Genomic DNA, 24,133 nt, shown 5'->3' with positions numbered 1-24,133 from the left:
CGGGAGCGCCCGAGCCCGCGCCGGTGCTTTTGCACGTCCAGACCCGGCCAATCGAGAGCGGAGGACGACCGCTCTGCCAGGCCCGGCTAGCCGCCCGCCGAACGCAGCGCCTCCCTTCCCCTCGCCTGGCCGGTAAGCCGAAACCCCCGCGCGTGGGAGCTTGCGACGCGGACTGCGCATGGGCGAGGCTCCGCGGGGCGCGTGCTTCTGGCGGAGGGTGACCCACAGGGGAACCGGGCCGGTTCGGCACGCGGGACTGGGCCGCGTGAGGCCGGGTCCCTGGGGCCTGGGGCCCGCGACCCCTACGCTTGGGAGTTCCCATGGGTCCTCACAGCGGCCCGGGGACCCGAGCCTAGGGAGGCCCGGGGGCGTCGGAGGAAACCGGGGTGAGAGGGGGCCGGGGTGACCAGGGGGCCGGGCGAGCGTCTGGGAATGCGGGGTCCGAGGGAGGACGGCGGCCGCGGGGCTCTCAACCCCGGGGGTTTTTAACCTGGGTGCGTTAGTGGACTTGGGTGGGAACAAAATTGCCCTTTTTATTCGTTTTCTCGATGTGAGATCGAGCATTGATTGCATTTAGTTGATTGACAGAGCAGCTGGGGTAGGGCCCGAAACCGTGTCATTTCGAGGGGGGCTGAGGGTCCATGCAGCTCGCTCACGCTGGAAAACCATGGAGGGACACAGAGCATAGTGTAAAATGCCTCTTTCTATATCTAGGTATTGTTTTGCTGATTCTATGTGATTTATTTATTTTTTTCTTTTTTAAGATTTATTTAGTTATTTGAAAGTCAGAGTTACAGAGACAGAGAGAGAGAGAGAGAGGCTTCCATCCGCTGGTTCACTCCCCAATTGGCCGCAACAGCCGGAGCTGTGCTGATCAGAAGCCAGGAGATAAGAGCTTCTTCCAGGTCTCCCACTCAGGTGCAGGGGCCCAAGGACTTCTACTGTTTTCCCAGGCCATAGCAGGGAGCTGGATCAGAAATGGAGCAGCCAGGACTCGAACTGGCGCCCATATGGGATGCTGGCACTGCAGGTGGCAGCTTTACCCGCTATGCCACAGCGCCGGCCCCTATTTTTTTCATTGTTCACGATTTATTTTTGTTTTTCAAATTACTTTTTTTTTTTTTTTGACAGGCAGAGTTAGACAGAGAGAGACAGAGAGAAAGGTCTTCCTTTTCCGTTGGTTCACCCCCCAAATGGCCGCTACGGCCGGCGCACCGCACTGATCCGAAGCCAGGAGCCAGGTGCAGGGCCCAAGGACTTGGGCCATCCTCCACTGCACTCCTGAGCCACAGCAGAGAGCTGGCCTGGAAGAGGGGCCACCAGGACAGAATCCGGTGCCCAGACTGGGACTAGAACCCAGTGTGCCGGCGCCGCGGCGGAGGATTAGCCTAGTGAGCTGCGGCGCCAGCCTCAAGTCACTTTTTAACAGTATAGGTCTTGGATACAGTTCTGAGAATATAATGATATTCCCTGCCTCCCACCCTCCTGGTAACCCTGTGTGTTTTAACTAATGCTTGTCAGGAGTGGAGGCCTGTGGGATGCAGACAAGGGCCGCTGAGGCCGTCTGCACCGTGTCACTCAGGTACTGGTCTGGAGTGTCTAATGCGTGCTCCTGGGTTCAAAGCCAGCCCCGCACCAGCCCCAGTGCTGGTGGCCCTGTGGCTGCAGGACGGAGCAAGTCTCTTCCCCTCACTCCCTCTCAGTCATTAATGTGTTCAGTCCGCCAGCACCCTGAAGTCTTTGCAGTGTGACCATCTCACATAACCAGGCCTTAAAATATTTTCCTGTTAAATGCCTGTAACAGCTATGACTGGGTCAGGCTAAAGGCAGGAGCCCCCAGCCGCATCCAGGTCTCCCAAGTGGTTGGCAGGGACCCAAGTACTTGAGCTGTCACCTGCTGTTCCCAGGAGGCTGGACTCGGAAGCAGAGCTGGGACTTGAACCAGGGATTCAGATATGGGATGTGGGTGTCCTGAGTGGTGACCCACTGGTGTGCTAAACCTATGAAAGAGTTTCATGTGTGCAGGCCAGAGCCTGGAGCCCAGCACTGTCCAGGGGAAATACAGTGCAATCACAGCTATAACTTTGAATGTGTAGATACATTAAATTAAAAGGAAAGTGTGAAATTAACATTAATCATATACTTTAGTTAACCTACTATAGCTGAAATACCATTTTCACATGTGAGACAGTTATTTGTTTGTTTGTATTTTGCATTCTTTTTGTACAAAGACTTTGAAGTCTGGTGTGTATTTTACAGCACATCTTCAGTGCAGAATCTCAAGTGCTGTGTAGCTGTGTGTGGCTGGTGGCTGCTGTACTGGATATCACAGCGCTTCCCATTTGTCTGTGAAGTTTCAAAAAATGAATGCTCTGGTTACTTCCCTTTGCTTAGGCCTTACATTTTTTGAACACCTATTAAATGCCAGGTATTGTGCTAAAAACATCTTTTTTTTAGAAGATTTATTTATTTATTTGAAGGTCAGAGTCAGAGAGAGAGAGAGGTAGAGAGGTAGAGAGAGGTCTTCCTTCTGCTAGTTCACTCCCTGAATGGCTGCAACGGCTGGAGCTAAGCCGATCTAAAGCCAGGAGCCAGGAGCTTCCTCTGGATTTCACATGTGGGTGCAGGGGCCCAAGGACGTGGGCCATCTTCTTCTGTTTTCCCGGGCCGTAGCAGGGAGCTGGACCGGAAGTGGAGCAGCCAGGACTCGAACCGGCTCCCATATGGGACGGTGGCACTGCAGGTGGCGGCTTTACTCGCTACGCCACAGCGCCAGCCCCAGAGCCTGCTCTTGGAACCACTCCTCTGTCCTCTTTCTGCTGCTTGTCACTGGGAACCCTGCTTGACTTCCTTGCTTTCCCTGACACATTCCAGGCCCTGACGGACAGGAACGGCAAAGATGGACCTCAGGAGACTCGCCCAGCTCTTCCGTGGCCCCCGCGCCCTGGGACTGGCCCTTCTGCAGCCCCTCGGCCCTGTCAGAGGCGGGGGGCAGTGGGTGTGGCTGAGGACTGCGCGGCTCACTCGCCTGGAGTTAGCCACTTCCTACAGCTCCCTCTCTCAGCTGCCCCTGGACCAGGGGAGGCAGAGGAGCTCGGGCAGCGCCCGCTCCGGCCCGAGCCAGCCCAGCCCCACGGGCGCTCGGGAGGAAGAGGAGGAAGAGCCCTTCGGGACCCTCTCCGACAGCTTCTCCTCCAGAAGGATGTTCCGCAAATCTACAGCCCAGCTGTATAACCTCCGGCTCCGGGAACAGAGTGTTGAGGAAGATGAGGATCTGGAACCCCAATCCTGGCAGGGCCGGAGGAACACCCCACGGTGGTACTTCTTCCGGTGCAAACGCCTGATCAGGGAAGGCAAGGTGAGGGGGCTTCGGGTCTGCCGCGCCTCGCCTCTGCGTCCCTGTCGGCTTGGTGTGTGGTGAAGGGCCAGCCGTACCTTCCCGGTCTCCAGGTGTCGGCCGGTGCTGGGATCCATCTTCACTCCCCCTGGTGACCCCCAGCCCGGGCTTCACGTATGCTGCCCTGGGCACCCTCTACTGTGGTTTCCACCTTCCTGCCTCCAGCCCTGCCTTCCTGACCTGTGTAGCCAGGTTCCTCTTTGCTGTCTCCCAGACGCTCATGGTTGTCGGCAGCTACACAAAGCCAAGCCTGAAGTTTTCCTTCCCAACTTTGTTTTCCCCACATGTCTTCATCTCACTGTGTGGCAGCCCCATCATTCCATTTGCCTTCAGGTCCTGCCTGTTCTTTCTTACCAGCTCTAACTCAGAAATGTCCCCAGCCCTAACTACTTCTCACATCTCTCCCCCCGAATGCCAGGCTCGGCCTTCTCCTTGTCCCCTCAGCCGTTAGGACCCTGGTGCCTGGGCTCGCTGCTTTGCGTGTCACGGCACATGGATGTCCTGCTAAGCAGAAGGCGGGTCACATTGATCCTGTCTCCAACATTTCTAGTATATTCAGTGATTTTAATGTTCATTTTCCTAGGTGTTGATAATGGCATTGGATTTATGTTTTAAAATCTCTTACAAATATATGTTGAAGATCTTTTGGATAAAGTGATAGGATGTCTGGGATCTATTTTTTTTTTTTTAAGATTTATTTATTTCACTTCAAAGTCACAGTTACACAGAGAGAGGAGAGGCAGAGAGAGAGAGAGAGGTCTTTCATCCGCTGGTTCACTCCCCAGATGGCTGCAACGGCCAGAGCTGTGCCGATTCGAAGCCAGGAGCCAAGAGCTTCTTTCAGGTCTCCCACAGGGGTGCAGGGACCCACGGACTTGGACCATCTTCTGCTGCTTTCCCAAGCCATACCAGAGAGCTGGAATGGAAGTGGAGAAGCCAGATCTTGAACTGGTGCCCATATGGGATGCCAGCACTGCAGGTGGTGGCTTTACCCGCTATGCCACAGCGCTGGCCCCTCTAGGATCTTTTTTAAAAATATTTGGGGGCGGCGTTTGGCACAGTGGTCGGAGTAGCACTTGGGACATCTCACATCACAGTGCCTGGTTGGGGTCCTAGCTGGTCTGCTTCTGATCCAACTTTCTACTACTGCACACCTTGGGAGGCAGTAGATGATGGCTCAAATACACAGGTCCTGCCACCCATAGGGGAGTCTCAGATGAGCTTCCGGCTCCTGGCTTCAGCCTGGCTCCCTGTCCTTGTTGTGGGCATTTGAGGAGTGAACCAGCAGATAGAAAATCTGTCTCTGTCTCTATCTCTCTGCCTTAAATTAAAATGAAAATAAATACCATGTTTTTAAAAAGTACGGAGGGAGGGGCCGGTGTTGCAGCATAGTGGGTAAAAGCTGCCACCCATATGGGTGTTGGTTCAAGTCCCAGTTGCTCCACTTCTGATCCAGCTCCCTGCTAATGTGCCTGAGAAAGCAGCAGAAGATGGCCCAAGTGCTTAGGCCCCTACACCCAAGTGGGAGACCTGGGAGAAGCTCCTGGCTCCTGGCTTCCACCTGGCTTAGCCTTGGCTGTTGCAGCCATCTGGGAAGTGAAGGAGCTGATGGAAGATCTCTGTCTCCCTCCCCTCTTCCCACCAACTTAGACGTTGAAATAAGTAAGTCTCTAAAAAAAAAAAAAAATTGTGGTGGGAGAGCACAGGCTATGGGTGAAATAAGATTGGCTGAACAGATGATCATTATAGTAATGTTGTTCACTCTACTTCTGTGTACATTAGAAATTTTCTGTAATGAAAAGTTAGGAATTAAACAAAGAGAAGCGCAAGTTCTCACAATGGCTTCTGAAGCGTTGAAGCTGTGCTGTCAGCACCCTATCACTTCTCTGCCCTTGTCTGTCCCCTCCTTTCCCTCTGCTGTTCATCAGCTTCTAGGCGCGGTCCTGCCTCAGGGCCTTTGCATTGGCTATTCCCCCAGAGAGCCACGTGGCTTCCTCCACCTTCTCCAGGTCTTTGTTCAAATGTCACTCTCTGGGTGAGGCCCTGTCTGGCCATATCGAAAAGTGAATCCCATTCTTCCTGATTATTTGTTCATTTATCTGAGAGGCAGAGAGAGACAGACCGCTCCCATCTGCCAGTCTACTCCTCAAGTGCCCACAAGGGCAGGAGCTGGGAACTCAATCCAGGTCTCTGACGTGGGTGGCAGGGACCCAAGTCCTTGCGTTATCACCGCCGACTCCTGTGGTTTGCTTCAGCAGGAAGGTGGAATTAGAGCATGGCCAGGACTTGAACCCAGCCACTCTGATAAGGGATGTGGGTGTCCCTGGTGGCATGTTAACCTTAGGCTAAACACTCACCCCATCATAATGTGTGTGTCTCTGAGTTTAAAGATTTATTTGAAAGACAGAGCTACAGAGGGATCTTCCATCTGCTGGTTCACTCTCCAAATGCCTGCAACAGGCAGGGCTGGGCCATGCTGAAGCCAGGAGCCAGAAGCTCCATCCTGGTCTTCCCCATGGGTGGCAGGGGTCCAAGTAACTGGGCCGTCTTCTGCTGCCTGCCCAGGTGCTCTCGCTGAAGCTGAATCAGAATCAGAGTAGCAGGGACTTGAAATGGCACTCCAGTATGGGTTGCTGGCATTGCAAGGAATGGCTTAACCCACTGTGCTACAACACTGACCCCAAACTATAGATATACATAAATGTACAGAAACATATATATATATATACATATATATATAAGATTTGTTTATTTACTTGAAAGGCAGAGATACAGAAAGAAGAAGGGAGAGAGAGAGACATCTTCCATCTGCTGGTTCAATTCCCAAACGGCTGTAACAGCTGAGACTGGACCAGGCCAAAACCAGGAGCTTCTGGGTCTCCCATGTGGGTGCAGGGGACCAAGGACTTGGGCCACCTTTCACTGCTTTCCCAGGCACGTTAGCAGGGAGCTAGATGGGAAGTGGAGCAGCTGCGACACGAACCAGTACCCATATGGGATGCTGGCACTGCGGGCAGAGGCATAACCTTCTGCACCACAGCGGCTGCCCCCTGTATATTTTTATTGCTTGTCATTTGATGCTAGAATGTGAGCTCTGTGACCTTGTGTAGACCTTGTTGGGCTCATGATAGGACTCAATAATTCTCGTTCGAATGGACCAATGAAAATCATTAAGGAGCAAAGGAGAGAACTGAGGATTTCACCGGAGCAGTATAGGGGTGGGGACGGGACCAAGACAGCTCTGGACCCTGGAGGTTTAGGGGAAGCTCCCCCACCCCGGGCTGTTGTCCTGCACCGTCGCAAAGTGTCCCGTGGCCTCCCCGACCCCTAAGGATGGAGACAGACTGCTCCCTCCACTAAGGGTCGCCGAGGCTGTCCTGAGCCCCTCCGTGCCGCCCCTTTCTCCCCAGCTGGCAGAGGCCCTGGACCTGTTTGAGAGGCAGATGCTGAGGGAGGAGCGACTCCAGCCCCTGGAGTGCAACTACACGGTGCTGATCGGCGGCTGCGGCCGGGCCGGCTACCTGAAGAAAGCCTTCCGGCTCTACAACGACGTGAGTGTAACCCTGGGCCTGCGGCTCTGAAGAGCCTGGGCTGCGAGACCAGAGCGAGCAGGTGCAGATCCAGGCGCCGCCTGCCGCACCTGACCCCAGCCGGGCGATTTCAGCCCTTGGCCTCAGAGTCGCCATCTGTGCAACGGAGGTGCTGGTCGGGATGAAGTGAGATGACGCAACCAGTCCTGCAGCACCTGCCCGGCCCTCGTGGGTCCCCCCCAACCCCTTCCATTTCCACCACGATGTCCAGTTGGTTCCTGTTCCTTTCTGCCTCCCCTATATGAGCCCACAGAGGGACCCAGCGCCAAAGCTGGTCCTTTGAAAAAGGGCTTTGATTCCTCTTGGAAGTCCTCTGGGGTGTGTTATTTTTGTCCTTCGCAGAGCCAGGAAGCTGTCTCCATCCTGAGCTGGGGAAGTCTTGCCTGAGGGAGGTTGAGGCGGTTGGGGGGGGGGCAGACTGGCGTAGTCTCCTGCAGCCAGACGCAGGGTGGGCCCTTCACGCCAGCAAGGGCTCCTGGGAACTCCAGTCCCCTCCACGCCCGGCACACTTTGGCCCTGGGCTGTTGGGGCAAGAGGGAGAAGGTGACGCCAGGAAGTGGCATGGCGTAGGAGGACGGGAGGCTTCCCTGGCCAGCTCAGGCCCCAGGTGAGGGGTGGTGGCGGGGCTGTGTACCGCGACCAGCCGTCTGGGAGCGACTTTTTTTCAAAATAAACTTTTTACTTTGGACTAATTTTACTTTTGTAGAAAAGTTGTATAGATAGCGTAGAAAGTTCCCGAAGACCCCTCACCCAGCTTCTGCCAATGAACACCTCAGGCCATCATGGCGTGTTTGTGGAAACCCGGCAGCCAGCAGCCAGACGCTGCTGCTAACTGAACCCGGCTCTATTCAGGGCTCACCAGCTTTCCCAGGAAAGCTTCCCCCGGCGGCTCCTCCACACAGCGCCCTCTTAGCTGATCCCCGCGACTGCCCACCCGGGCGGCCCACCAGCGGTCAGTCACACTGCGCTCCCTTCCCCGGGGCAGAGCTTCCCTGTGGGCCCTGGACAGGCCTGAGGATGGAGACTTCGGGAGGACCCTGCCGCACCCACAGCGGGTTGACAGGCACCCAGGGGCGGATGGCTTCTTGTTGGGCTGTCTCAGGATGTTTGGTTTTTCAAAGTCCCTCCAGCAGAGCTGGGCTTGAAGACCAGGCTCTGAGGCGCCCCCTGGGGTAGCTGCCTGCCCGTGCACCGTGCCGATCTCAGAGCCACCCCTAAGTTACTCTCGTCTCGGCAGATGAAGAAGCGTGACCTGGAGCCCTCGGATGCCACGTACACGGCCTTGTTCAACGTCTGTGCCGAGTCCCCCTGGAAGGACTCCGCCCTGCAGAGCGCCCTGAAACTCCAGCAGCAGCTCCAGGCCAGGAACTTCCAGCTCAACCTGAAAACGTACCACGCCCTGCTGAAGGTGGCTGCCAAGTGCGCAGACCTCAGGATGTGCCTGGATGTGTTCAAGGTGGGGACGCCCCTTCCTCCTGCCCCTCCCACACGGGGCCGGTCCCTGTGGCAGCTGTGAGGCCGAGTCCCCTGTCTCCCCCGCCGTGGGCGGACAGGGAAGACCAGGGGACAGCCGGGCTTGGGGCTGGGGCTCGCAGAGGAAGATCCTGCCTTCAGAGGCCTGGGTCTGAGAAACAGGAAGTTGTGTGTGCTGCTGGGTGCCCTGAGTGGGGCTGGGCAGGGGAGCACTGAGCAGGGAGGGCTTCATGGAGGAGGTGTGCACAACCTGAGTGTTAAGGAGCTGTGGGCATCAGAACCCTGGATCAGGGAGCTGAGGGGTCCAGGCTTGTGGGTGCATGGGGCTCCAGGAACAAAGGTGGGGACAGGCGTGGGACATGGAGCAAGTCCACCTGGAAGGGTCTGGTGTGAGGGACGTGGGGCAAGTCCACCTGGAAGGGTCCGGTGCGTGGGACGTGGGGCAAGTCCACCTGGAAGGGTCCGGTGTGAGGGACGTGGGGCAAGTCCACCTGGAAGGGTCCGGTGCGTGGGACGTGGGGCAAGTCCACCTGGAAGGGTCCAGTGCGAGGTATCCCAGGGTTTCAGTCTGTACAAGGGAAATTTGTAGATCAATGGGATTAGGAGATAAGTTTATTTGGGCGCAAAAAGATTTGAAATGCAAACATAGGCTTTTCTTTTTTTCATGATTTTTTGAAGATTTAATTTATTCATTTGAAAGGCAGAGTTTCAGAGACAGATCTACCTACTGATTCACTCCCCAAACGGTCACATGGCCAGGGCTGGGCCAGACCAAAGCCAGGAGCCCGGAACTCCATCTCGGTTTCGCACATGGATGGCAGGGACCTAAGTACTTGGGCCGTCTTCCACTGCTGCTCAGCACATTAGCAGGGAGCTGGGTCCGAAGTGCAGCAGCTGGGGCTGGAACTGGTGCCCATCTGGGATTCTGGTGTCACGGGTTGTGGCTTAATCCCCTGCGCCACAGTGCTGGCCCCCGTAGGTTTTTCATAATAGGCATTTCCGGAGCACTTTCCTGCACCTCTCACTGTCCTCTACTCCCTCGCCACCCCTAGGGAGGGTGCGTTACTCCCAGGTCACAGAGCAGGAGAGCGCGACGAGGGTGAGCAGAGGACTGGAGCAGCTCCGCGTTCTGTGTGAGGTTGCACGGAAGTGGGCAGATGCCAGTTCACGCCTTACAGGAAGCTCGTCAGGGAAGGATGCTTGGGAAGCAGGGACGGCTCTGGGGGCCCATGCCAGATCTCAGGAGAGCTGCAGCAGTGCCAGGTGCCGTGTGCCGGGACCACCTTGTTGTCATGCTAGCCCTTGGCCCAGTAGCTGCCTTTGGCTCTGCGCTCTTAGGGTCTGTCCCCATGCTGACTCCGTGCCTTTCTGTCTGTGCTCCGCCCCTGACTGGCAGACCCTTTTCCCCACTGAGCCTATCAGGTTCCCACCTGCCCCCGCCAGGAGACTGGACTTGGCCACCAGTCCAGTCCCTACATGGCGATGAGCAGCCCAGATAGCCCGGCCAGTTCTGGCTGGGGAAGCAGGCTTGAGCCCTCCCTGGAGGATGAATCTCTCCGACGATGCTGTCAGGGCGTTGCCCAAGGCTTCTGCAAGGGGACAGCGGCTGACAGCCTCTGGGTGATGTGGCCCAGCTGTCAGGTTAGTGTGGGCAGGTCACCATGGCTGCGGCTGTCTCAGAAGCGAGAGCACACTCCAGAACTCGCTGAGGCAGATGGGTTGCTGCACAGGCGGCAGCCCTGGGGTGGGGGAGGCAGGCGAGCAGCAGTTGCTGGGCTGGGGAGCCCCTGGGCTGACTGGAGGGACAGGGGAGAAGCCCCTGAGGTGCTGGGAGGTGGAAGGAGCCAATCCCAGCATGCCTGGGAGGGGCCGTCGGGAGCTGGCGCCGTGAGACTGGCTGTACGTAGCTCCATGCTGTCCTAGGATTGTTCCAGAGAGCTTGGAAGACTCCCTGGGACCCCACCCCCAGGTGAGGAAACAGCTGGCCAGTGGTGGAGCTGACACTTGAAGCCATGTCCTTGAGAGTCCAGAGCCTTGAGTCCAGAGGCAGTCAGTGCCATGGGGTGGGCCCTGCTGAGGGGCTGTGCAGGCTCGCTGAGCGCAGGGCCGGAAAGAGAGGCCCAGTGCAGAGCGGTTGGGTTGCTCTGCGTGGGAGCTGGTTCCAGCCCCGGAGCCACATGTGGGCACCAGCTTCTCCAGATTCCAGACTGCAGGCTGGTGTTGTAGCACTGGCAAAGCCGCAGCCTGGGCGCGGGCATCCCGTAGGGCACCGGTTACTGTCCTGGCTGCTCCACCTCCCATCCAGCTCTCTGCTAATGCTCCTGGGAAAAGCAGTGCAGGATGGCCCCAAGTATTTGGGCTCCTGCAATCTGTGTGGGAGACCCGGATGAAGCTCCTGGCTCCTGGCCTCAGCCTGGTCCACCCTGGCTAGTGTGGCCATCTGGGAAACGAATCGGCAGGTGAAAGATCTTTATCTTTCTTCTCTCTCTGAAAGTGACTTTCAAATAAATATATATTTTTAAAAAGATTATTTGAAAAAGCTACAGAGAGAGAGATAGGTCTTTCATCTACTGGTTTACTGCCCAAGTGGCCACAATGGCTGGGGCTGGGCCAGGCCGAAGCCAGGAGCCAGGAGCTTCATCTAAGTCACCCACATGAATGCAGGGGCCCATGGACTTGGACCATTCTCCACTGCTTTCACAGGAGCATTAGCAGAGAGCTGGACTGGAAGCAGAGCAGCCGGGTCTCTGACTGGTGCTCATATGGATGCTGGCGTCGCAGGTAGCAGCTTCATCCGGTACACCACAATGCTGGCCCCATAAATAATTATTTTTTAAAAAGATTGCAGACTGGTCCTGCCCTGAGTACAGCAGACGCCAGCGGCTAGGCCGGGACTCTGCTGCAGGTCCTCAGTAGGGCCGCTTTGTTTTGCTCCCAGGAAATCATCCACAAGGGGCACACGGTCACAGAGGAGACCTTCAGTTTCCTGCTCATGGGCTGCATCCAGGACAAGAAGACGGGCTTCCGGTACGCTTTGCAGGTCTGTGCCTTCCCCCACCATCCCACCTGCTCCCGCCATGTGCTGCGCCAGGGTACAAGATGATGTTGCTGTGTGCATTTCCTGAGCACCTCCTGCGGCCCTGTGCCGGCTGTTCTTACATTTGTGACCTGTTGACCTATCAGCGGCCACGCAGAGCTGCTTCCGTTTTACTTACTGCCAAGAGAGGCGGCCTGCAGGGGCCCGGAGGCTGCCCCTGGGTGAGGGGGCAGCCAGCCCACACCAGTCCTGCTCTGCTGGGTGGCCTTCTGTGCACCAGCCTCCACCCTGAAAACCTGCAGCGCCCGTGCCTGGGGTACTCATTCAGCCTGACCCCCAGACCCCATCTCCACTGGGATCTGCAGGTGTGACCCAGGGGTCTCCGTTCACCCCACGAGCATCTCACAGACACTCGAGTTGAACACGCTGCTCTCATCCCCAGGTAGTCGCCCTCACCACGTGAGGCGCTGGTGTTTGCACCAGCCCCACAGCTGCCCTCCAGGCCTCTCAGAGCTCTCTGAAGCCTCCCACAGTGTGCCCACCAGTGCGCCCTGTGCCCCGCAGACCGGCAGCACCAGCCCCCACTGGGAGCTGCAGAAATGCAGGATCTCGGTCCACCCAGACCTCTGTGCACACATCTGTGTTTTAGCAAGATGCCCAGGGTGCTGACTGTATGATAGGGCGCTGATCGGAGTGTGAGTCCCCGCGATCTGGGGCAGCCTGGGATCAGGCGCTCGCCCTGCTCCTGCGGAGTCCGGGGAAGCAGGGGCCAGCCGCCCCGCTCTGATCCTCACACGCTTCTTTACGGTGAAAAGCCAGCCAGGGCCTGGCTGTTCCCACACCTTGGCCCTCCGTCCATTGTTAGCAGTCATGCGTGGGACTGGTGGCCAGTGTGTGTGATGTACTTAATGAACTGCCCAGGCCAGGCGCCAGTAGCCTCATTCTGAGGTTTGCGGAGGTGAGGTCACCTGTCTGAGGCCCCACAGCCACCAAGGGGCAGAGCTGGGACCTGAACTGGAGTCTGTCTTTGCTGCTGCTCTCTGCTGCTGTGGGACAGAGTGGGCATCTCTGCCAACGCTGCTCTCCCCGCCATTGCTTGGCCTGCGTGGCTGACCCTGAGCCGGTGGGCAGTGGTTCTCTTGCAGGGCCCACTCATCTGGGGCTGGGGTCCCAGTGGGCACTGGGGAGGTGCTCATGGATCCCAGCCTTCAAGGTCAGCCTGGACTCTTCTGGATCCTGGCCTCCCTGGGGAGCACAGGAAGGGTGGCAGGGGTCCAGGGACCCTGGGGGGAGGGCAGAGGGTGAGGTTGAGACAGTTTTGGGGTGAACTCAAGGAAGGAAAGGTGGTCTCCCAAGAAGTTTCGGAGTTCTGACAATTCCTTGTTGCCAGAGCCTGGTGTAGGATTAAACATATTCCGGAATCTTCCTGCGCCTTTTGCATTTGCTGGCCTGACTGCTGACTCCAGTGCCCCTCTGCTGAACTGTTCGGAGGCAGGAGCGCCCACTGACGTTGTCTCTCCCCACGCAGGTGTGGAGGCAGATGCTGAGCCTGGGACTCAAGCCGAACCGGCACGGCTATAACCTGCTGTTGGGGGCAGCCCGGGACTGTGGCCTGGGGGACCCAGAGGTGGCCTCTGAGCTGCTTCTAAGGCCCAGGGAGAAAGTCCTGCTGCAGCCCCCAGCAGGCGGCCGGCAGGCAAGGAAGGGAGCCAAGGCTGGGGCTGGTGACAACACGTTGGCCAAGCTGCAAGTCGAAGCCCTGGAGAGGCAGCTGTTTCTGGAAGCTCCTCGGGCACCTGGAGGACCAGCAGAGTCTCAGGAGGCCAGAGTGCCCAGTGAGGCCCAGCCTGAGGTGGACACCAGGGCAGAGCCCAACCACACGGTGCCCCTCAGCCCACTGGCACCACGGCTGCCTCCCTTGGAGCTGCAGGTCAACCTGCTGACCCCTGAGGACATCCCTCCAACTGTGGTCTCCTTTGGGACGGTGACCACCCCAGGTCACAGGCTGGCCTTGATGGGGGGCCTGGAGGGCTTCCTGGGCAAGATGGTGGAGCATGGGCTGCAGCCCGACATTAAGACCCTCACCATGCTGGCCGAGGTGGCAGAGCCTGGGAGCCCTGCGGACTCCACGCTGCTGACTGTCCTGGACAGATACCATGTGGAGCCCGACGTGACATTCTTCAACACACTGATGAGGAAAAAAAGCAAGCTGGGAGACCTGGAAGGGGCAAAGGTGAGGGGCTCAGGCAGGCCCCAGCTCCCAACTCTTGGCTCACCTGCCTGGTCTGTAGTGTGTTCCCACTGGGGGTCAGCGGCCACGTCTGGCACACTGTCCTGGGCCTGGCCCTGCATGGGGTGCCGGGAACTGGGCAGCACCAGCCCAGCACATGTCCTGTCCTCAGGGGGTTCACAGATTGTGGGGGTGGGCAGACACCAAGTGTGTCGTGCACTGACGGTGGTACAGTTGCACAGGGACTGTCGGAACACGTGACCGAGCTGTCAGTCACCCGAGAGAGCCTCTTCAGTGCCGGTGATGCCCCTGAGGGTCCTCCCCTTTACAGCCGTGTCCCCGTCATTGTGCTCACTCTGCTAAATGTTCTGACAGCATCACATCTGTTAGGTGCTCGAGGTTTTGTAATTTGAGAGGTAGAGAAACCGCTCCCATCTGCGGATTCATTTCCCAAATGCCTGTAACCATTGAGGCTGGGCCAAGCCGAAGGCAGGAGCGAGGAATTCAGTCCAGGTCTCCCATGTGAACAGCAGGGACCCTGGTACTGCCTCTCAAGACCAAAGCCAAGACTCAAAGCCGGCATCTCAAACTGTGCTGGACTAGGTGCCGCCAAGGCTCCTGGGACGGCCAGCAGGTGGGAGGGGCAGGAGCCCGAAGGGACAGCGTGTTGGAGATGGGCAGGCTGGCAGGCAGGACACGTGCAGAGCAGAGCAATTCTAGGAGCCGTGTCCTCAGTGTGGGCTGCACAGGCCCCAGAGTCTGGAGTGCCCAGCCTTCAGCAGGGTGTGATGCGGTCAGCAAGAGCTGTGAGGCCTCGGCCAAGCTGTGCCCCAGGGCCCCCACATCCAGCCAGGGGCTTCATCAGAAGGCTGTCATCAGGGCCCGTGGGTCACAGGTTACGCTCATGCCACGCCTGTCCTCACAGGCGCTGTTGCCAGTCCTAGCAAAGAGGGGACTCATCCCCAACTTACAGACATTCTGCAACCTGGCCATCGGGTGCCACCGGCCCAAGGACGGTCTGCAGCTGCTTGCAGACATGAAGGTGAGGAGACCTGGGCCCGGGTGGGACTGGGTGAGTTGTCCATCATCGTCTTGCTTACCGGGTGATGCCCTGACATTGCAGAAGTGCCAGCTGACTCCCAACACCCACATCTACAGCAGCCTCATCAACGCGGCCCTCAAGAGGCTGGACTACAGCTACCTCATCAGCATCCTGAAGGACATGCGGCAGAGCGCAGTGCCCGTGAACGAGGTGGTCATCCGCCAGCTGGAGTTTGCAGCCCAGTACCCACCCTCCTTCGACCGGGTATGTGCAACCCCAGCCTCACTCCCAGTCCTGGCCTCTTGGGGATGGGTGTGCCCATGCTTCAACTGTGCGGCAGCTTCCACAGGAGAGATCCCGGAGGCCTCAGACCACAGCCTGCAAGCCTGTCCGCATGGCTGTCTTCCCTGGGTGGGCGCTCAGCTCCCGCTGGCCTGCCTCTGCATCAGATGGGCTCTGCCAGCTTTCCACAGGTCGGGCCCCTCCTCCTGGAGGTCCCCCCGAAGTGGCTCCCTCCCCAGGCTGCGTACAGCCCTAGTCCTGGGGCTGTGTGGGGACTCCAGAAAGGCCATGGGACACGTGCATCTTTATTCCATTTTCCTGTGAACTTGTTGAGGTCCCCCTGTTTTGGTTGGTAAGTACACGTGTGTGCGTGACTCCCACTCACCGAATCCCAGGCATCTGTAGGTGGCTGCCTGATTCGCCTGGGTCCCCGGGTGTGCACATCTCTCAGCCCACTGTTTAGTGCACGGGCAGCAGCAGGGCAGATGGACTTGGGTAGTGGCCACTTCTCTTCCTGCTGTTCTGAGGCCGTCAGACTCGCGTTGGGCTTTTGGGTCCATGGCATCAGGAAGAACACAGCCCCGATGGGGAGGCAGACAGCAGCAAGGACGTGCCAGGCTGCAGGAGCAGGGGCTCCTGGACAGCCAGACAGGCCAGTAAGTGGCATCTGAACTGCTGGCTCCTCTTCCCTCACTGATTTCTGAGTGTTCTGTTGGTTACACATTCCAAGTATCTGCTATCAGTGGCTGTCTTCACTGTGTAGTGTGGCGCCCACTAGTGGTTGTATTAGGTTCAACAATCAATCACAAGAATACCACAGGTCTAAAAATTAGTATATTCCAATCACACTCACCATCCTATAACCGTGACTTGTTTGAGATTCTCCCAGGTTTTCATTTATGTACTTTCAGGCAATACCATATACATTCAAGTCTAGAGCTGTTAACAGCTTTTATTACATGCTAACTATCGCTGATACTTTGTTGCCTGTTTTTTTTTTTTTTTTTTTCTGTATACCCCCCGAGCAGCTCTCTTGGTATCTGCCTGGTGGGTCTTGTTTCTTCCATTTTCCCACTTCTCCAGGGAGAGAGCTGCAGAGGCCTGAAGGTTACTGGTTAGAGGGAGGCAGAGGCTGTGCTGAGGGAGAGGTGCTCAGCAGAGGCAGGACCCAGTGGTGGTGGCTTGAAGTGCTAGGGGGACATGTAGGGGGACACGGCCACCACAGCGACATTCAGTACACGGAGACCACCCCCCACCACACCCCCACACAGCAGCTTTGCCTGGAACGTACTCCTTCTAGGTACTCTCGTATCCAAGGTGGGAACAGCCTGTCTGCCCGGTCCCCTTACCTGGAGGGGAGGACGGCAGGGCTGGCTTCTGTGGGGTCAGCTGTACCTCACCTGCTGCGATTCTAAGGTCAGACACCCCTGAGCCCCCTGCTTTCCCGTTACAGTACAAGGGGAAGAACACCTACCTGGAGAAGATCGATGGCTTCCGGGCCTACTACAAGCAGTGGCTAAAAGGGATGCCGGCAGAGGAAACCCCCCACCCTTGGCAGCAGTTTGAGCTCAAACCCAAGGGGCACCAAGACGAAGCCACAGAGGCTGACGCGGACCGCGGCGCTGGGGCCAGTGAGGGGGGAGTGCCCAGGAGTCCCCTCCCTCCTGAAGACAAGTGAGCAGGGGCTGGCTGTGGCCTCCCGCATGCAGGAAAGGCTGCAGCACGTTCAGGCGCTGGTAGGAAGACGCGTGCTGGGCCCAGCTGTCAGGCTCACAGTGGGTCCAAGGGCAGCTCAGCCACCGTCCCTCGTCACCTCGGGCCACTCGCTGTGGCACATGAGCAAAGTGCACTTGCTCGGGCTCCCACAAGGGGGAGCCAGGACCAAGTCCTAGGGGAGTCTGGGCTCTAGTGCCTGGCCCTCCCACTGGGCCCTATGACTGCTGGTCTAAAACAGTGCACACAGGGCCCAAGAGGTTAAAAGGTTTATTTTTACAAATCACAGCTGATGACCCCGAAGCCCTTGCCGGTAGAGGCCGTGCTCCCACTGGGGCCTGGCGCACTGTGCTCTGCAGAGCAGCTCCCAGCAAGCGGGCGGCGTAAGAGGAAGGAACCGCAGAGTCCAGAGTCCAAGGGCCTCAGCCGGAACAGCCCCGGCAGCCACAGTGCGTGCACTCGATGATGCGACCCTGCAACAGAGGACGGCCGAGGCTGAGACGCTGCGCTGCCACCCACCACCCCTGCACACACACACGCACACAGCCACCCTCTGGGCAGCTCCCTGCAGGACACAGCTCAGAAACCTCCCGACAGCCCTGGATGGGGAAAAGCTGATTCCCACACAAACACTCAGGTGCTGCTGTTGGCACGGAAGTTACATGGATGGGGTATATGCATTTATGCAAATTGAATATATGCAGTTGTGGAGAAGAGAAAAACTGGAGTCTTCTCATTGCTAAATCAGTGTGGCACAGCCCGCAGTGAGTGGATACAGGCCTGTGGCTGCTGTGGGGCACACTGCCAGGGACCTCAGGCCGCCTTTGAGCTGGGAAACTTGCTGGGGGTGGGTGGGGGTGGCAAAGGACAACACTTGTCCTCCAGGATGGGTTGGCCTGATGTCTGGCCCAGGACCTGCCCAGCAGACAGAAGGCTCACGAGCAGTGGTTTCTGTTTACTTTTTCAAACTTCTGGAGGCGCAAGACTGTCATCTAAGCAGACAAAATCCTCTGGGGAAATCTAGCTCGCCTCTGTCAGAGGGGCCAGTGTTGTGTGGCCCATCGGGTTAAGCTGCCACCTGCAATACCAACATTCCATGTGAGTGCTGATTCCAAACCCAGCTGCTCCACTTTTGATTCAGTTCCCTGCTAATGTGCCTGGGAGGCGGCAATGATGGTTCAAGTGCTTGGAGCCCTGTCACTCACACGGGAGACCTGGATGGAGTTTTAGGCTCCCGGCTTCACTGGCCTAGCCCTGGCTGTTGGGCCATTTGGGGAGTGAGCCAGTGGAAGATCTCGCTCTCTAACTCTGCCTTTCGAATAAAATCAATCTTAAAGAATCAATAAGGTAGCCAAGGTTAGGGCCCTAGGCTGAGGCAGCTCCTGACGTCTCATGGGGCCTTCTGTTGCTCTGCTACCATCAGCAAACAGCTGGCTCAGCACCTTTTGGTGGGGAGGGGCCTCAGCCTGCCCCCGACTGCTCGGCAGCCTGTCCTTGAGCTTCCACACAGGCAGGACATGCAGCTACGTGCAGAGGTCAAGCCCAAAGCGCTCACGGCAGCGGACAGGGCTCATGTGATGAGGCAGCTGCGTGAGGCTGGGAAAGAAGACCACCAGGAGATGGGTGGTCCGGCCTGACTCCATGGACCATCCTGTCTGCCCAGGGACGGCACAAACAGCCCCTCGGGGGCATGGCCAGGAATCCTCCCCCTTAGCCTAGTGCCTGCCCTAATTCTGATCACCCGGTGTAGCCCTCCCCCCACCTGGAGGATGGTATCGCCACCACCATTTCCAAGTATGGAAAGGTGGAGTTCATTTTGGCTTCCAGACCCACCACACACAACCACTGCCGAACTCCACCTTGCACAGTTCCCTCGACAGACGGGGACAGCCAGGGGACACCTAGTGACAAGACTACATTCCAGCCCAACCATACAACATACAGTGCCTTAGGGTCAACTACACAGGACCTTGAACTGAAAACAGCACCAAACTCAGTCGTCAAGACATTACCACTTCCAGCTTGCTTTTGGGAACCCGGCAAATGCAGTTTGTCCCAAAATTGGTGTCCCGTGTCTGTATGCACCGCAGGCAGCACAAATTCTCGTAACCTTGCTTCTTCCACTTCGCAATCAGGTTTTTGTCCGCGTAGCCTTCTTTAATACAATATTCGTAGAGTTCTGTCAAAAGACGGGGAAGCGTCATCAGACCACGTTGTAACAGCCTTCATCCCTCCCCGTGTCAGCAGTGAGAAAAACTGGTGCTTGCTGCATTGGCAAGGATCACCACCATTTCCCTCAGGAACCACAGAGGCTGCCCGAGCTCGAAATGCCAAGGGAGGGTCTGCCGTCACCTCTGCTTATGGCTTTCCGCTTGTAAAAGAGGTCGAAGATGTAGCGCGTCTTCTGGTGGTGGATCCTGAAGATGGGCCACAGAGACTCCACCTTCCGCTTCCCTTCGTGAGGCTCTGTTTCCGCTGCGGGGAGAGAGTCGGGTGTGAGGGGCTGGGCAAGCAGGACGGGGTGGGCTTTACATGCATGTAGATCAAGACCCACGACCAGTGCCGCTGTCTGCCCAGCACGGCTGCCACCAAAGTGAGGGTCAGTCCCAGGTGCTGGCAGATGGGGATGCTGGGTGGTGCAGCCGCCGTGGTAGTGGTGCAGTCAGAGGCTCCACCTAGGTCACCACGTGACCCAGCACCAGCTTCATTCCTGCCTGAGTCCACACATGAAAACACGCTTCACACGCAAACCTGTACGCGAGGCTCCTACAAGCCAAGGAGACACAGCCCAAATGACCGAACAAATGACCGAACCCCACGACGGACTGCGATTCAGTCACAAAGGGGAGTGAAGGTCTGAGACGGCACAGAGCTGGCCCTCGAAATGTAAGACTACTGCACTGGGGAGCGCACGACTAGATGCACTCCATGGCCAGCAGATACTTCCGAAGGGTGAATTTTATAGTAGTTGATTTATAGCTCAATAAAGATATATTAAAAAAAAACTAAGTTGACATGGGTTGTTAAATTTAAAACGTCCTTTTAGGAAATCTGTAGAAGTGAAATTGACACTTTGAGAAGCAATGACTTCAACAGCCCTTGTCTTGACTGTCAAGGAACAGTTTTTTTATTTTTTTCCTTAATGGAGAACGGGACTGGGAATGGGAGAGGGAGGAGGAAGTTGGCTGGGAGGGTGGGTATGGTGGAAAGAATACTATATCCTAAATTTGTACTTATTAAATAAAAGGTGTCTTTGGGAAAAAATGTCCTTTTAACTAGATAAATTAGAAAATACAGGTTAAGAAAATTAATGATACCCATCATTAACACCTGATCTATTATTCCAGGCCTGTTTCTTTTTTCTGAAGTCAGGGAGAGACCAAGAGAGATCCTCCATCTGTTGGTTCATTCTCCAAATTGCTGCAATGGCCAGGGCTACATCAGGTCAAAGCCAGGAGCCTGGAACTCCATCCTGGTCTCACACGCAGGTGGCAGGGCCCAAGGTGCATTAGCAGGGAGCTGGATCGGAAGTGGAGCAGCTGGGACTCAAAAACTCACTGGGATGCCAGTGTAGCAAGCAGCAGCTTAACCCGCTGAGCCACAGTCCAGCCCCATTCCAGACCCGTTTCTACTACCCAGGTAATTCTGCTTCTGCAGATAGGTACTCCTGATTTCATTAGCCAGCTGAGCTCCTTGAGGGCTGAGAAAAGCCAGAGCAAACTGCACTGGTCTGGAGGTCGTGAGTGCACCAGGCTCCTCCTTCCATGAGCACCGCATCTGGTGGAGCTCACCAGTGCCAAGTCGACCCTGCTCTCCCACTGCCTCCCAGTGTTAGGGCACAGGAGAAACTCAAGGAGTGGTCAAGTGGACACCTCCTTCTCCAACTTTTAAGCCATTCCGTTATGTGGCATTTATTTATTTGGGAGGCAGAGCTACAGAGGGAGACAAGTCTTCATCTGCTAGTTCACTCCCCAAATGGCAGCAATGGCTAGAGCTGCGCCAATCTGAAGCCAGGAGCTTCCTCTGGGTCTTCCATGTGAGTGCAGGGTCATTAGCAGGGAGCTGGATCAGAAGAGGAGCAAGGCCAGCGCCGCAGCTCAATAGGCTAATCCTCCGCCTTGTGGCGCCGGCACACCGGGTTCTAGTCCCGGTCGGGGCGCCGGATTCTGTCCCGCTTGCCCCTCTTCCAGGCCAGCTCTCTGCTGTGGCCAGGGAGTGCAGTGGAGGATGGCCCAAGTCCTTGGGCCCTGCACCCCATGGGAGACCAGGAGAAGCACCTGGCTCCTGCCATTGGATCAGCATGGTGCACCGGCCGCAGTGCACCGGCCGCGGCGGCCATTGGAGGGTGAACCAACGGCAAAGGAAGACCTTTCTCTCTGTCTCTCTCTCTCACTGTCCACTCTGCCTGTCAAAAAAAAAAAAAAAAAAAAAAAAAAAAAAAGAAGAAGAGCAGCAGCCGGGACATGAACCGGCGCCCAAATGGGATGACAGCACTGCAGGCGGAGGCTTAACCTGCAGACCACTGCGCCAGCTCCCCAGTATGCGGGGTTTATAATTCAACAACTGCATCCTGTGATTAAAGATGAAAGCTGAAGACTCAAGAAGTGCACACTGTGTGGCTACCTCGGGGGAGGCCCTGCTGGGTGCCCAGGACACGGCAGTGGGTAGACACCTGAACATGGCAGACTTGACAAGTCCAGATCCTCCGACCAAAGTCCTGCATCAGGAGCTGCCACCCCGCGCCCTTCACTTCCGCACCTGTGCCGGTGCCGAGCCCACGTTCACACACGGTAAGACGGGCTCCAGGCTTCGGCGTCTCCCCTCCCCTACATCGCTGCTACATCCCCAGAGCTCCTTTCCTAACAACGAATCCGAACGTCCAGTGCCACTCATCACTAGGAGCAACATAAACGAGGTCTCAAACCTGCTTACCACAAATGGGAAGGCAAAGAAACGCTGCACGGCTACACAGTTAAATAAAGGTAGGAGAAGGATAAATGTCCACGTGGCTAAATACAAGGTAGGGCCCTCCCTCCTCAAGAGTCACTTGAGGGCGTGCCACAGCAGGTTAAGTCACCGCTTGCAACACCAGCGTCCTGTATCCGAGTGCCAGTTCAGGGCCCAGCTGCTCCGTTTCTGATCCAGCTTTCTGCTGATGAGCTTGGGAAAGTCGTGGAAGATGGCCCAAGTGCTTGGGCCCCCGCCACCTACATAAGAGACCTGGATGGGGTTCTTGGCTACTGGCTGCAGCCTGGACCAGCCCTGGCTATCACAGCTCTTTGGGGAGCTGGTTGCGCCTGGCTCCAGCGTCCTGCTAATGCGCACCCTGGGAGGCAGCAGGTGACGGCTCAAGTACCTGGGTGCCCGCCACCCACATGTGAAACCCAGTTCTTAGGTTTAGCCTGGCCCAGCCCTGGCTGGGGGGGGGGGGGGGGGGATGGAAGACCTTCATCTCTCTGCCTTTCAAATAAGCGAGAATACTTTTTTAAAAACCGAAAAAAAAAAAAAATCATAAAGCCTGAAAGTGGAAAATGTAGCATTTCCAAGTACAAACATTTTGTATTACTAAATACACAGCTAACCGAAACAGTGATTATCTGATCTGCATTCTCTAAAGCCAAAAACTTGTTTTGAGGGCCTCTTCATTAACGTTTAGTTTCCTACACGTACAGTACTCCTGAGTTACTAAGCCAACAAAACACGCCCGTGTCGGGAGAGCACACGCAGGCCTGCCCCGACCCTGACCCAGCGCACCCAGACAGGAGCACCCCCACTCACCCTCTCTCATCTTCTGATCCAATTCATCCAGCGTGGGCTCTATCAACTCCCAGCCATCCGGAGGGGCTTTGCGGCTTCTTTTGACTTTAGGCATGTTTGCCCAGAAGATAATCTGCAAAGATCTCCGGTTGGGGAAAGACAGAACGAATGGGTTTCTGGGTCCCAGGCCCCCAAAGGCCGTCTGCATCCATGTTTCCTTCCTCGGGGGAGCCAGGGTACTGGCTCAGCGGTTCAAATCCTAGTTCTGCTACTTACCCAGCGTCAGCAACCCACCCTCCCTACATCTGCTTCCCGACCTGTGAAAGGGGGATGACGGAACCTACGGACGGGGTCCCTGGCCAGACTTGAACCCACCTGTTGTCCCTAAAGACCGAAGTACCTTACGGTCTGCTTCCCAAGAGGGGCAGGAAGGCCTCCGGTCTCTGGGGTCACGGGCTCAGATCCCTGCGCAGCTCTGCCCACCGCTCCAGGACTCTGGGGAGGCCCCTTTCCCTCAGGGTCCCCTGAAAATGAGGGCAGGGGATCAGTCCCTTGCAGACACAGAAAGGCACGGCCCCCACAAAAAGCCAGACCTAACTAGTAAAGCGTTTTTTTTTTGTTTGTTTGTTTGTTTGTTTGTTTTTTCCTTTCCCCAAAGCCGGCACTACCTCCCAGCCGGCAAAGAGAAGGCAAGGGAGTCGCCCACTCCCCTCCCCCCAGTTCATTCGCTGCCTCCCTCTGCGAGCTCCCCCAGCAACCTCGCAGGCTACGAGGCAGACAGGGGCGCGGGCTCCCCCCAGCCCAGTCGGCGGTCTCCGGCCTCCGCGGCCCTGAAGCTACAGAGGGACCGACTCCGGCCGCGGCCCTGACTAAACAATCGCTTCGCTATGACCCGGCACAACCTCAGGGCCTGGGGTGTGGGGGGCGGCCCGAGGCGGCCCCCGCGGGACGGACAGGTGGGAGCCGGCCTGACCCAGAGGTGCCGCGGGAGAAACATCAGCGCGGGGTCTGCAGGAACAACTCGTATAAAGAGCCCGCGTCTGAATCGGCCTTAGGAAAATAATTAATATTTAGGCACAAAACGCTGCCGAGAGACAAAATGGCACGAAAGGAAGCCTAGAAGCAAGAAACAAAACCTCCATTTACCATCCCCACGGCAGAATCAACAAGGCGCTAGATGCCCGCTTTGCCGCTTGGTCCAGAGACTCGAACCCATCCCAGTCCAACCACTCAGATGGCCACGGGGCCGGCGAACGACCCCGGCCCCTGGACCCCGCCGCTGCCAAGGTCCAGCAGTAGCAAACACTCACCGGAAGCGCCCGCGCCACGACCCGCGGCTTCTCTGTAGCCTGCTTCCGCTCCTCCAAGGATCGCCGACGGATAAGGACCCCGCGGAGCCCCGCCCAGTCCCGCGCGGAGATGACGTCATCTTAGGTGTCCGCAGTGCTGCCTGAATAGAATTTCAGAGTGGCCATTACCTTTTGTCCTCACTTCCTGGGGAGTGGCCGGCAAGGCCACGCGTCTTGCTGGACGGGGAGATTGAGGACGCCGTTGCCCGGCAGCGCGCGGCGGAACCTGGACTCAGGCAGCACCCCGGACAGTCCGGCTTCGT

The 24,133-nt window shown here is 57.0% G+C and overlaps 2 protein-coding genes across 13 annotated transcripts; one reads left to right on the top strand and one right to left on the bottom strand.

The window, feature by feature from the left end:
* The first annotated feature begins 1 nt into the window (after position 1).
* On the top strand, positions 2-17,486 carry PTCD1 (pentatricopeptide repeat domain 1). 2 transcript variants are annotated; one of them, XM_008248917.4, is made up of 9 exons: positions 2-132; positions 2,875-3,358; positions 6,808-6,948; positions 8,225-8,443; positions 11,399-11,500; positions 13,026-13,730; positions 14,653-14,769; positions 14,851-15,033; positions 16,505-17,486. In XM_008248917.4, exons 2-9 carry the CDS (start codon positions 2,900-2,902, stop codon positions 16,727-16,729), a joined length of 2,151 nt encoding a protein of 716 aa, XP_008247139.2. In that variant the 5' UTR covers positions 2-132; positions 2,875-2,899; the 3' UTR covers positions 16,730-17,486. The 2 variants fall into 2 exon arrangements, with proteins under 2 accessions (XP_008247139.2, XP_008247138.2); XM_008248916.4 differs by lacking the exon at positions 2-132 and adding an exon at positions 144-386.
* On the bottom strand, positions 17,018-23,966 carry BUD31 (BUD31 homolog). 11 transcript variants are annotated; one of them, XM_008248926.4, is made up of 6 exons: positions 23,832-23,966; positions 22,897-23,045; positions 22,543-22,664; positions 19,117-19,239; positions 18,777-18,943; positions 17,018-17,237 (listed from the first exon to the last, which is right to left on the bottom strand). In XM_008248926.4, exons 3-6 carry the CDS (start codon positions 22,634-22,636, stop codon positions 17,187-17,189), a joined length of 435 nt encoding a protein of 144 aa, XP_008247148.1. In that variant the 5' UTR covers positions 22,637-22,664; positions 22,897-23,045; positions 23,832-23,966; the 3' UTR covers positions 17,018-17,186. The 11 variants fall into 11 exon arrangements, with proteins under 11 accessions (XP_008247148.1, XP_008247146.1, XP_008247149.1 ...); XM_008248924.4 differs by having other exon boundaries at positions 22,543-22,654; XM_008248927.4 differs by having other exon boundaries at positions 22,922-23,045.
* Between the last annotated feature and the right edge of the window lie 167 nt (positions 23,967-24,133).

This window comes from Oryctolagus cuniculus, chromosome 19, assembly GCF_964237555.1.
Source record: "Oryctolagus cuniculus chromosome 19, mOryCun1.1, whole genome shotgun sequence".
Lineage (NCBI taxonomy): Eukaryota > Metazoa > Chordata > Mammalia > Lagomorpha > Leporidae > Oryctolagus > Oryctolagus cuniculus.
This window is presented reverse-complemented; position numbering and strand designations above follow the sequence as displayed.